At 45.2% G+C, this 14,440-nt stretch overlaps 1 protein-coding gene across 1 annotated transcript in view; it reads left to right on the plus strand.

Moving 5' to 3' along the window:
* LOC147120601 (uncharacterized) overlaps nucleotides 1–14,440 on the plus strand; it is a 72,461-nt gene that overhangs the window by 46,829 nt on the left and 11,192 nt on the right. The window contains exon 5 of the mRNA XM_085986728.1: nucleotides 13,053–13,225. Coding sequence (XP_085842854.1) covers nucleotides 13,053–13,225 — 173 coding nt within the window. The remainder of the gene's footprint in view (nucleotides 1–13,052; nucleotides 13,226–14,440) is intronic.

A 14,440-nucleotide genomic window follows, 5' to 3' on the forward strand; every position in this document is an offset into this window, starting at 1 on the left:
TCAGCGTCCTGATACTTTCATTGTTTAACACAGGGTGAGATCAGGGTCCTGATACTTTCATTGTTTAACACAGGGTGAGATCAGGGTCCTGATACTTTCATTGTTTAACACAGGGTGAGATCAGGGTCCTGATAATTTCATTGTTTAACACAGGGTGAGATCAGGGTCCTGATACTTTCATTGTTTTAATACCGGGTGAGATCAGGATCCTGATACTTCATTGTTTAACACAGGGTGATATCAGGGTCCTGATACTTTCATTGTTTTAACACAGGGTGAGATCAGGGTCCTGATACTTTCATTGTTTAACACAGGATGAGATCAGGGTCCTGATACTTTCATTGTTTAACACAGGGTGAGATCAGGGTCCTGATACTTTCATTGTTTAACACAGGTTGAGATCAGGGTCCTGATACTTCCATTGTTTGACACAGGGTGAGATCAGGGTCCTGATACTTTCATTGTATGACACAGGATGAGATCAGGGTCCTGATACTTTCATTGTTTAACACAGGTTGAGATCAGGGTCCTGATACTTGCATTGTTTAACACAGGGTGAGTTCAGGGTCCTGATACTTTCATTGTTTAACACAGGTTGAGATCAGGGTCCTGATACTTTCATTGTTTAACACAGGGTGAGATCAGGGTCCTGATACTTTCATTGTTTCACACAGGGTGAGATCAGGGTCCTGATACTTTCATTGTTTAACACAGGGTGAGATCAGGGTCCTGATACTTTCATTGTTTATCACAGGGTGAGATCAGGGTCCTGATACTTTCATTGTTTAACACAGGGTGAGATCAGGGTCCTGATACTTTCATTGTTTAACACAGGGTGAGATCAAGGTCCTGATACTTTCATTGTTTAACACAGGGTGAGATCAGGGTCCTGATACTTTCATTGTTTAACACAGGGTGAGATCAGGGTCCTGGTACTTTCATTGTTTAACACAGGGTGAGATCAGGGTCCTGATACTTTCATTGTTTAACACAGGGTGAGATCAGGGTCCTGATACTTTCATTGTTTAACACAGGATGAGATCAGGGTCCTGATACTTTCATTGTTTAACACAGGGTGAGATCAGGGTTCTGATACTTTCATTGTTTAACACAGGGTGAGATCAGGGTCCTGATACTTTCATTGTTTAACACAGGGTGAGATCAGGGTCCTGATACTGTCGTTGTTTAACACAGGATGAGATCAGGGCCCTGATACTTTCATTGTTTAACACAGGATGAGATCAGGGTCCTGATACTTTCATTGTTTAACACAGGGTGAGATCAGGGTCCTGATACTTTCATTGTTTAACACAGGGTGAGATCAGGGTCCTGATACTTTCATTGTTTAACACAGGGTGAGATCAGGGTCCTGATACTTTCATTGTTTAACACAGGGTGAGATCAGGGTCCTGATACTTTCATTGTTTAACACAGGATGAGATCAGGGTCCTGATACTTTCATTGTTTAACACAGGCTGAGATCAGGGTCCTGATACTTTCATTGTTTAACACAGGGTGAGATCAGCGTCCTGATACTTTCATTGTTTAACACAGGGTGAGATCAGGGTCCTGATACTTTCATTGTTTAACACAGGGTGAGATCAGGGTCCTGATACTTTCATTGTTTAACACAGGGTGAGATCAGGGTCCTGATACTTTCATTGTTTAACACAGGGTGAGATCAGGGTCCTGATACTTTCATTGTTTAACACAGGGTGAGATCAGGGTCCTGATACTTTCATTGTTTAACACAGGATGAGATCAGGGTCCTGATACTTTCATTGTTTAACACAGGGTGAGATCAGGGTTCTGATACTTTCATTGTTTAACACAGGGTGAGATCAGGGTCCTGATACTTTCATTGTTTAACACAGGGTGAGATCAGGGTCCTGATACTTTCATTGTTTAACACAGGGTGAGATCAGGGTCCTGATACTTTCATTGTTTAACACAGGGTGAGATCAGGGTCCTGATACTTTCATTGTTTAACACAGGGTGAGATCAGGGTCCTGATACTTTCATTGTTTAACACAGGGTGAGATCAGGGTCCTGATACTTTCATTGTTTAACACAGGATGAGATCAGGGCCCTGATACTTTCATTGTTTAACACAGGATGAGATCAGGGTCCTGATACTTTCATTGTTTAACACAGGGTGAGATCAGGGTCCTGATACTTTCATTGTTTAACACAGGGTGAGATCAGGGTCCTGATACTTTCATTGTTTAACACAGGGTGAGATCAGGGTCCTGATACTTTCATTGTTTAACACAGGGTGAGATCAGGGTCCTGATACTTTCATTGTTTAACACAGGATGAGATCAGGGTCCTGATACTTTCATTGTTTAACACAGGGTGAGATCAGGGTCCTGATACTTTCATTGTTTAACACAGGGTGAGATCAGCGTCCTGATACTTTCATTGTTTAACACAGGGTGAGATCAGGGTCCTGATACTTTCATTGTTTAACACAGGGTGAGATCAGGGTCCTGATACTTTCATTGTTTAACACAGGGTGAGATCAGGGTCCTGATACTTTCATTGTTTAACACAGGGTGAGATCAGGGTCCTGATACTTTCATTGTTTTAATACCGGGTGAGATCAGGATCCTGATACTTCATTGTTTAACACAGGGTGATATCAGGGTCCTGATACTTTCATTGTTTTAACACAGGGTGAGATCAGGGTCCTGATACTTTCATTGTTTAACACAGGATGAGATCAGGGTCCTGATACTTTCATTGTTTAACACAGGGTGAGATCAGGGTCCTGATACTTTCATTGTTTAACACAGGATGAGATCAGGGTCCTGATACTTCCATTGTTTGACACAGGGTGAGATCAGGATCCTGATACTTTCATTGTATGACACAGGATGAGATCAGGGTCCTGATACTTTCATTGTTTAACGCAGGTTGAGATCAGGGTCCTGATACTTGCATTGTTTAACACAGGGTGAGATCAGGGTCCTGATACTTTCATTGTTTAACACAGGTTGAGATCAGGGTCCTGATACTTTCATTGTTTAACACAGGGTGAGATCAGGGTCCTGATACTTTCATTGTTTAACACAGGGTGAGATCAGGGTCCTGATACTTTCATTGTTTAACACAGCGTGAGATCAGAGTCCTGATACTTTCATTGTTTAACACAGGGTGAGATCAAGGTCCTGATACTTTCATTGTTTAACACAGGGTGAGATCAGGATCCTGATACTTTCATTAACACAGGGTGAGATCAGGGTCCTGATACTTTCATTGTTTAACACAGGGTGAGATCAGGGTCCTGATACTTTCATTGTTTAACACAGGGTGAGATCAGGGTCCTGATACTTTCATTGTTTAACACAGGGTGAGATCAGGGTCCTGATACTTTCATTGTTTAACACAGGATGAGATCAGGGTCCTGATACTTTCATTGTTTAACACAGGGTGAGATCAGGGTCCTGATACTTTCATTGTTTAACACAGGGTGAGATCAGCGTCCTGATACTTTCATTGTTTAACACAGGGTGAGATCAGGGTCCTGATACTTTCATTGTTTAACACAGGGTGAGATCAGGGTCCTGATACTTTCATTGTTTAACACAGGGTGAGATCAGGGTCCTGATACTTTCATTGTTTAACACAGGGTGAGATCAGGGTCCTGATACTTTCATTGTTTAACACAGGGTGAGATCAGGGTCCTGATACTTTCATTGTTTAACACAGGATGAGATCAGGGTCCTGATACTTTCATTGTTTAACACAGGGTGAGATCAGGGTTCTGATACTTTCATTGTTTAACACAGGGTGAGATCAGGGTCCTGATACTTTCATTGTTTAACACAGGGTGAGATCAGGGTCCTGATACTTTCATTGTTTAACACAGGGTGAGATCAGGGTCCTGATACTTTCATTGTTTAACACAGGGTGAGATCAGGGTCCTGATACTTTCATTGTTTAACACAGGGTGAGATCAGGGTCCTGATACTTTCATTGTTTAACACAGGGTGAGATCAGGGTCCTGATACTTTCATTGTTTAACACAGGATGAGATCAGGGCCCTGATACTTTCATTGTTTAACACAGGATGAGATCAGGGTCCTGATACTTTCATTGTTTAACACAGGGTGAGATCAGGGTCCTGATACTTTCATTGTTTAACACAGGGTGAGATCAGGGTCCTGATACTTTCATTGTTTAACACAGGGTGAGATCAGGGTCCTGATACTTTCATTGTTTAACACAGGGTGAGATCAGGGTCCTGATACTTTCATTGTTTAACACAGGATGAGATCAGGGTCCTGATACTTTCATTGTTTAACACAGGGTGAGATCAGGGTCCTGATACTTTCATTGTTTAACACAGGGTGAGATCAGCGTCCTGATACTTTCATTGTTTAACACAGGGTGAGATCAGGGTCCTGATACTTTCATTGTTTAACACAGGGTGAGATCAGGGTCCTGATACTTTCATTGTTTAACACAGGGTGAGATCAGGGTCCTGATACTTTCATTGTTTAACACAGGGTGAGATCAGGGTCCTGATACTTTCATTGTTTTAATACCGGGTGAGATCAGGATCCTGATACTTCATTGTTTAACACAGGGTGATATCAGGGTCCTGATACTTTCATTGTTTTAACACAGGGTGAGATCAGGGTCCTGATACTTTCATTGTTTAACACAGGATGAGATCAGGGTCCTGATACTTTCATTGTTTAACACAGGGTGAGATCAGGGTCCTGATACTTTCATTGTTTAACACAGGATGAGATCAGGGTCCTGATACTTCCATTGTTTGACACAGGGTGAGATCAGGATCCTGATACTTTCATTGTATGACACAGGATGAGATCAGGGTCCTGATACTTTCATTGTTTAACGCAGGTTGAGATCAGGGTCCTGATACTTGCATTGTTTAACACAGGGTGAGATCAGGGTCCTGATACTTTCATTGTTTAACACAGGTTGAGATCAGGGTCCTGATACTTTCATTGTTTAACACAGGGTGAGATCAGGGTCCTGATACTTTCATTGTTTAACACAGGGTGAGATCAGGGTCCTGATACTTTCATTGTTTAACACAGCGTGAGATCAGAGTCCTGATACTTTCATTGTTTAACACAGGGTGAGATGAGGGTCCTGATACTTTCATTGTTTAACACAGGGTGAGATCAGGGTCCTGATACTTTCATTGTTTATCACAGGGTGAGATCAGGGTCCTGATACTTTCATTGTTTAACACAGGGTGAGATCAGAGTCCTGATACTTTCATTGTTTAACACAGGGTGAGATCAAGGTCCTGATACTTTCATTGTTTAACACAGGGTGAGATCAGGATCCTGATACTTTCATTGTTTAACACAGGGTGAGATCAGGGTCCTGATACTTTCATTGTTTAACACAGGGTGAGATCAGGGTCCTGATACTTTCATTGTTTAACACAGGGTGAGATCAGGGTCGTGATACTTTCATTGTTTAACACAGGGTGAGATCAGGGTCCTGATACTTTCATTGTTTAACACAGGATGAGATCAGGGTCCTGATACTTTCATTGTTTAACACAGGGTGAGATCAGGGTCCTGATACTTTCATTGTTTAACACAGGGTGAGATCAGCGTCCTGATACTTTCTCAGGGTCCTGATACTTTCATTGTTTAACACAGGATGAGATCAGGGTCCTGATACTGTCATTGTTTAACACAGGGTGAGATCAGGGTCCTGATACTTTCATTGTTTAACACAGGGTGAGATCAGGGTCCTGACACTTTCATTGTTTAACACAGGGTGAGATCAGGGTCCTGATACTTTCATTGTTTAACACAGGGTGAGATCAGGGTCCTGATAATGTCATTGTTTAACACAGGGTGAGATCAGGGTCCTGATACTTTCATTGCTTTAACACAGGATGAGTTCAGGGTCCTGATACTTTCATTGTTTAACAAAGGGTGAGATCAGGGTCCTGATACTGTCATTGTTTAACACAGGGTGAGATCAGGGTCCTGATACTTTCATTGTTTCACACAGGGTGAGATCAGGGTCCTGATACTGTCATTGTTTAACAAAGGGTGAGATCAGGGTCCTGATACTTTCATTGTTTTAACACAGGATGAGATCAGGGTCCTGATACTGTCATTGTTTAACACAGGGTGAGATCAGGGTCCTGATACTGTCATTGTTTTAACACAGGGTGAGATCAGGGTCCTGATACTTTCATTGTTTTAACAAAGGATGAGATCAGGGTCCTGATACTTTCATTGTTTTAACACAGGATGTGATCAGAGTCCTGATGCTGTCATTGTTTTAACAAAGGGTGAGATCAGGGTCCTGATACTTTCACTGTTTTAACACAGGATGAGATCAGGGTCCTGATGCTGTCATTGTTTATCACAGGGTGAGATCAGGGTGCTGATACTTTCATTGTTTTAACACAGGATGAGATCAGGGTCCTGATACTGTCATTAGAAACATAGAGACATAGAAGATAGGAGCAGGAGTAGGCCATTCGGCCCTTCGAGCCTGCTCCGCCATTCAATGAGATCATGGCTGATCATCCAAATTCAGTACCCTGTCCCTGCCTTCTCCCCATATCCCTTGATCCCTTTAGCCTTAAGAAATATATGTGTGGCGTATGTAACTTGTTCCACCTTAAGAGAACTTAAACCTGTTCCACCTTAAGAGATGTACTACTTTCTCTGGCTGCTGTATACGGTAATACCGGTGGTGACCACACCGGTATATAAGTGCTGTGTAGTAATTTGCTGGGTAGTATAGCCCTAACCTCCGAATAGTAAAGACCTATTGAAAAGTTATTCTTGTAGTCTGTGTCAGTAATTGACCTTAAATATAACTGGAACACACAGGCTTAACAGTGGCGACGAGTCCGATATTACCGTGCGGCAGTTTACATCCACGGCAGCTTCGTCCTCAGAACGGACGTCGAGAAGAGGCATCCACCCTCATCATCCTGCTGAACAGCACTTCGCGCGGGAGGCATCGAGGACCCGGAGTGAAGAAGAGAAATTCTGAACTCGAAGCCCCCATCAGCGGCAGACAGCTATCTTCCATCTACCACGGTGGTGGGTAAGCCAATCAGCGAAAGTCGGCCGCATTGGCTGTAGCGAAGGGGAGGGAAGACGGAGGAAAGAGGGCGGTGAAATCGACCGCGGCCGGTGAAAAGTGCCGGGCCGCATTCGGGCCGAAAGGCGCAGCGACTGGGACAGCTGAAGGCGCGAGAGCCGCGGTGAATTCGAACGCAGCGGGTGCATATAACCGGGCTGCAAGAAGGGCTGCGAGGCGCGACGGCAGGGAAGCGCGAATGCCCACGGGAACCGCGGTGGAGTAGAAGCAGCGTCGGGGGAGTTGTTAACCACTGGGGAGGCGAGACCGGCAGCAGCACAGCAATCGCCATTGCTGCCAGCGGGTGAAGAAGACGAGCGCGGGAAAGACCGCCAAGCGCGGGAAGCTGCCATTTTGGGGAAAAAAAATTGCAAAGATGCCTAAACATGGGAACATTAATACTTTTGATAGTGACATCGAAGATTGGACCACGTATGTAGAACGCATAGAAGTTTATTGTAGAGCAAATAAGATACCAGATGGGGAGAAAGCACTAACCTTATTAAACTTAATGGGTGCAAAGACATACGGGCAATTGAAACACCTTCTATCACCAGAGAAACCGGCGGATAAGACTTTCGCGGATATTGGTACCGTCCTGAAAAATCATTTAAGCCCCACGCCGCTGATGCTAGCGGAACGATTTAAATTTTACAGCAGAAAGCAGCTGAAAGATGAAAGCAATGCTGAATTTTTAACTGAATTGCGTAAGCTAGCAAAGTACTGTCAGTTTGGAACAGGACTAACAGATGCGCTAAGAGATAAATTTGTGTGTGGATTGTTAAAAGAAGAGACACAAAAGCGACTGCTTGAGAATGAGCTGACGCTTGATAAAGCTGTCGCTATGGCAGCATCGCACGAAGCCGCAGCGAGAGGCACGGCGGTAATGCAGCTACGGTCACCGGAACTCAGCACAAATCAAATGGTCTTGGGTACAGTAAAATGTTATCATTGTGGAAAGACAACGCACGATCAGAACCAGTGCTGGTTCAAAAATAAGGAATGCAGAAAATGTGGCAGGCTTGGTCACATAGCTAAAGTGTGCCGGTCAGGAGAGAAGACCAGCAACAAAAAGTCACCGCAGGGAAAGTACAGAAAGGTACACAAGGTGACAGAGAACAGTTCGAACGAACAGAAGTCAGATTCAGACGCCAGCAGTAATGAACTGGGTAGCTTAAGAGTACACAACGTTGGTAAGGAAGCAGACCTCCAGACAATTTGGGTCACACTTCAGATAGCAGGAGTCCAAGTGAAGATGAAATTGGACACTGGATCGGCATTGACGGTCATGAATAAGAAAGATTACAAAAGGTTATTCCAACATATTCCCCTACGGGATACGGAGATTGTATTGAAAACATACACGGGGCAAAGAGTATACCCCATCGGAAAGATAGAGGTAAAGGTGGTCCACAAGGGCAAAGAAAGCCGAGGAATGGACTTATATGTGCTACCTGAAGGAGGTCCACCACTACTGGGACGGGAGTGGATTAGAAAAATGAATATGGACTGGCATTCCTTAAAAGCACTAACGGTAGATGCCAGGGAAACATGTCAAACCTAAACGATTGTCCAGAATATTGGACGATGCTAAAGAGGTGTCCCAGCAGGGACTGGGAACACTGAGAGGAATTACGGCAAAAATCAAGATTGAAGAACATGCACAACCAAAGTTTTTCAAAGCCAGACCGGTACCCTATGCGATACGACCTGCTGTGGAAGCGGAGCTGGAAGCGCTAGAACGTTCAGGAGTACTGTCTAAGGTAGACTGGAGTGAGTGGGCTACGCCCATTGTTCCCGTGATGAAACGTCCTTCGAGCAACAAGCCGGGAGAACCAGGGAAGGTTCGCATCCGTGGAGATTTCAAGATCACTGTTAATCCGGTGCTTCACACGGTGCAGTATCCGCTTCCGCGGATTGAGGATATCTTCGCTTCATTGTCGGGCGGGAAACACTTCACCAAGATAGACCTGGCGCAGGCGTACTTACAGATGGAAGTTGAGGAAGAGTCACGCCAGTACCTCACGATCAACACGCATAGAGGCTTGTACCGGTATAATAGACTGGTTTTTGGAGTGGCATCGGCTCCAGCAATTTGGCAGAGGGCCATGGAGCAGGTATTACAGGGAATTCCAGGCACACAATGTTACCTGGACGATATTCTGATTACAGGAGAGGGTGACGAGGAACACCTCGCAAATTTGGAACTGGTGCTCATCAGATTGAAAGAATATGGACTTCCAGTTAATCGGCAGAAATGTGAGTTCTTTCAGAAGCGGATCTCGTACTGTGGCCATGTCATTGACCAGGAGGGACTTCATAAGTCTCCTGACAAGATCGAAGCAGTTGTGAAGGCTCCCGCTCCGGTTAATGTATCTCAGTTGAGGTCGTTCCTAGGATTGATTAACTATTACCATAAGTTTCTGCCAAATTTATCCACGGTACTGCACCCGCTGAACGCTCTTTTGCAGAAGGGAGTACCATGGGAGTGGAGCGAGGACTGTAAGAAGGCCTTTCGCAAAAGCAAGGAATTGATAACCTCAGAGGAAGTGTTGGCTCACTTCAACCCAACACTGCCTATTCGTTTGGCTTGTGATGCTTCTCCATATGGTATTGGGGCAGTACTCTCACACAAGTTGCCAAATGGCACGGAGAGGCCAGTCGCGTTCGCATCCAGATCATTGACCTCCGCTGAGCGCAACTATGCTCAGATAGATAGGGAGGCTCTCAACCTTGTGTGGGGAGTAAAGAAGTTTAATCATTACCTGCAGGGCCAAAAGTTTACGCTTCTGACAGACCATCAGCCGTTGGTATCCATTTTTAACCCTAAGAAGGGTGTGTCAGTGATGACAGCACAGAGACTCCAGAGATGGTCCCTTTTCCTAGGGGCACATCAATATCAGATAGAATTCAAAGGTACAAAGCAGCATGGTAATGCTGATGGGCTGTCGCGCCTGCCACTACCTGAAGAAGAGGAGACAACGAAGGTTGACCCTGTTGAGTTATTTCACTCGACCATCATCGAGTGTTTACCAGTCACCAATGCAAGTATTGAAAGAGAAACCAGGAACGACCCGACACTGTCCCGAGTCTACGAGGTGACAGTGAAGGGATGGCCAGCACATGGTGATTCTCTGTTACCGGCATTCTCGGCAAGACGAGACCAGCTGTCCGTCTGTCAAGGAACATTGATGTATGGAACGAGAGTGATTATTCCTCCTAAGTTAAGGGAAAGAGTTCTAAAGGAACTGCATGAAGGTCATCTGGGGGGAGTCAAGATGAAAAGCCTTGCTAGGGCTTATGTGTGGTGGCCGGGTATCGACCAACAGATAGAGGAGCTGACGAAAAGCTGCTCAGGGTGCCAAAAAGTGCAAAAAGCACCTCCGATTGCACCGCTGCATCCATGGGAATGGCCTTCAGCCCCATGGCAACGCGTACATATTGACTTTGCTGGTCCATTCATGGACTCCATGTTTCTAATTGCGGTGGACGCACATTCTAAATGGCCAGAAGTGATCAAGATGACTACCACTACTTCAGAAAAGACAATTGCGGTGTTAAGAACGATATTCGCAAGGAACGGATTGCCAGAACAAATATGTTCCGACAACGGACCACAGTTCGTGTCAGAAGAATTCCAAAAATTCTTAAAGAAGAATGGGGTGAAACATTATACCTCTGCCCCATATCATCCGGCTACAAATGGGTTGGCCGAGAGATTTGTACAAACATTCAAAAAGGCAATAAAGGCCATGAGCGAAGATCAGATTCCACTACAACATAAGGTGGACAAGTTTCTACTGGCATATCGAAACGCCGCTCATGCAGTGACAAACCAAAGTCCTGCCATGATGTTTTATAACAGGAGGTTGCGGTCCAGGTTGGACTTGTTAAAACCAAATGTGCGGAGGGAAGTTGAAAACAAACAGTTCCAGCATATAAATAACAAGACCACTCGGAGTTTCGAGGTAGGACAACCAGTGTTGGCCAGGGACTATGGAAACGAGAAATGGCAATCCGGAACAATTCAGGCCAGACAAGGACCCCTGATGTACACGGTAGATGTTGGTAAAAATGTAATACGGCGTCATGCTGACCAACTGGTAGAATCGAGAACAAGGGTCGAACCCATGGTTACGACAGAGACAACCGTGGAAGAAGTTAGTGAACCTGAAGCATCTACCTCGGCAGTGAATGTACCTGATGATGATGTCCAAGATGTAAGAGACCAACTAGAGGAGTCACCTCAGCAACAAGAATCAGAGACCCCTGAAAGGCGTTATCCAACTCGAATCAGGAGGCCTCCTGAGAGACTGAACCTTTGAACTGTTTCTACATGAAGTTGTATATGTATATATGTTATTATGTTATGTTAAATGGGGATATAACTGTTAAGCTAAAAAGGGAGGATTGTGGTGTATGTAACTTGTTCCACCTTAAGAGAACTTAAACCTGTTCCACCTTAAGAGATGTACTACTTTCTCTGGCTGCTGTATACGGTAATACCAGTGGTGACCACACCGGTATCTAAGTGCTGTGTAGTAATTTGCTGGGTGGTACAGCCCTAACCTCCGAATAGTAAAGACCTATTGAAAAGTTATTCTTGTAGTCTGTGTCAGTAATTGACCTTAAATATAACTGGAACACACAGACTTAACAATATCCAACTCTTTTTTGAATATATTTAATGAACTGGCCTCCACCGCCCTCTGTGGCAGAGAATTCCACAGGTTCACCACTCTCTGGGTGAAGAAATTCCTCCTCATTTCAGTCCTAAATGGCTTACCCCTTATTCTTAGACTATGACCCCTGGTTCTGGACTCCCTGGCCATCATAAACATCCTTCCTGCATCTAGTCTGTCCAGGCCTGACAGAATTTTATAAGTTTCAATGAGATCCCCTCTCAATCTTCTAAACTCCAGTGAGTATAAGCCCAATCGACACAATCTCTCCTCATACGTCATTCCTGCCATCCCAGGTATCAGCCTGGTGAATCTTCGCTGCACTCCTTCCATGGCAAGAACGTCCTTCCTCAGGTAAGGCGACCAAAACTGCACACAGTACTCAAGGTGCGGTCTCACCAAGGCCCTGTACAACTGTAGCAAGACATCCTTGTTCCTGTACTCGAACCCTCTTGCTACGAAGGCCAACATACCATTTGCCTTCTTAACCGCCTGCTGCACCTGCATACTTACCTTCAGCGGCTGGTGCACAAGAACCCCCAGGTCTCTGCACTTCCCCTTCTCCCAATCTATTGCCATTCAAATAATAATCTGCCTTCCTGTTTTTGCCACCAAAGTGGATAACCTCACATTTATCCACATTATAGTGCATTTGCCATGTTTCTGCCCAATCACCCAATCTGTCCAAATCGTACTGGAGTTTCACGACATCCTCCTCACAGCTTACCCTCCCACCCAGCTTTGTGTCGTCTGCAAATTTGGAGATATTACACCCAATTCCCTCGTCCAGATCATTAATATATATTGTGAACAGCTGGGGTCCTAGGACCAATCCTTGCGGTACCCCACTAGTCACTACCTGCCACTCGGAAAATGACCCGTTTATTCCAACTCTTTGCTTTCTGTCCGCCAACCAGTTCTCTATCCAAGTCAATACCTTGCCCCCAATCCCATGTGCCTTAATTTTGCACGCTAATCTCTTATGTGGGACCTTATCGAAAGCCTTCTTTTAACAAAGGGTGAGATCAGGGTCCTGATACTTTCATTGTTTAACACAGGGTGAGATCAGGGTCCTGATACTTTCATTGCTTAACACAGGGTGAGATCAGGGTCCTGATACTTTCACTGTTTTAACACAGGGTGAGATCAGGGTCCTGATACTTTCATTGTTTTAACACAGGATGAGATCAGGGTCCTGATACTGTCATTGTTTAACACAGGGTGAGATCAGGGTCCTGATTCTTTCATTGTTTTCGTTCCTTCCAGTGGATGAGGAGACTGAGGACATCTACCCAGCCACGGAGAAGGTGATGATCCGCAGCCACATCTCCTACATCTGTCGTGCCGTCAACTGCGCAGATTCTCTGGTTCTGTATCTCAACAGCCCCACCAGAAATGATGGGACCATGCTGCTCTGGGACGTCAATAACAACGGAATTGTAGGTATTTAACTAAACCCTGAGATTTTAATTCCTCGTACTGTCACTCTGCTAGTTCCTCGTAACGTCACCCTGGATTCAAGTCCCACTCCAGGGACTTGAGCACAAAATCCAGGCTGTCACTCCCGGTGCCAGTACTGAGGGAGTGCTGCACTTATGGAGGTGCCATCTTTTGGATGAGGTGTCAAACCGAGGCCCCGTCTGCCCTCTCAGGTGGACGTAACCAATGTATCCCCCCTAATTGTTTTTTGGGTGCGCGGCCCATTCACAGATTCGCGCATGCGCGAACTTTAGCATTGCAAGAGCCAGTCCCGGCCTGCATGGGACGGGCAGAGAGCTGCGTGGCCGCGTGGCTTATAGGGAACATTGGATGTAACTACTGTGGTACGGTAGCATAGTGGTTATGTTACTGGACTAGTAATCCAGAGCCCTGGACTAATCATAGAAACATAGAAGATAGGAGCAGGAGTAGGCCATTCGGCCCCTCGAGCCTGCTCCGCCATTCAATGAGGCCATGGCTGATCATCCAAATTCAGTACCCTGTTCCTGCCTTCTCTCCATATCCCTTGATCCCTTTAGCCTTAAGAAATATATCCAACTCCTTCTTGAATATATTTAATGAATTGGCCTCTACTGCCTTCCTTGGCAGAGAATTCCACAGGTTCACCACTCTCTGGGTGAAGAAATTCCTCCTCATCTCTGTCCTAAATGGCTTACCCCTTATCCTTAGACTGTGACCCCTGGCTCTGGAATCCCCGACCATCGGGAACATCCTTCCAGCATCTAGTCTGTCTAGTCCTCTTAGAATTTTATAAGTTTCGATGAGATCCCCTCTCATTCTTCTAAACTCCAGCGAGTACAAGCCCAATCAACCCAATCTCTCCTCATACGTCATTCTTGCCAACCCAGGTAACAGCCTGGTGAATCTTCGCTGCACTCCTTCCATGGCAAGAACATCCTTCCTCAGATAAGGCAACCAAAACTGCACACAATACTCAAGATGTGGCCTCACCAAGGCCCTGTACAACTGCAGCAAGACATCCTTGTTCCTGTACTCGAACCCTCTCGCTATGAAGGCCAACATACCATTTGCCTTCTTAACCGCCTGCTGCACCTGCATGCTTACTTTCAGTGACTGGTGCACAAGGACGCCAGACAGACGCGAGTTCAAATCTCCACCACGGCAGCTGGGGAATTTAAATTCAGGAATGCAAA

Source organism: Somniosus microcephalus, chromosome 4 (genome assembly GCF_052327205.1).
Source record: "Somniosus microcephalus isolate GS21.2 chromosome 4, FLI_Smic_1.0, whole genome shotgun sequence".
NCBI classification, from domain to species: Eukaryota; Metazoa; Chordata; class Chondrichthyes; order Squaliformes; family Somniosidae; genus Somniosus; species Somniosus microcephalus.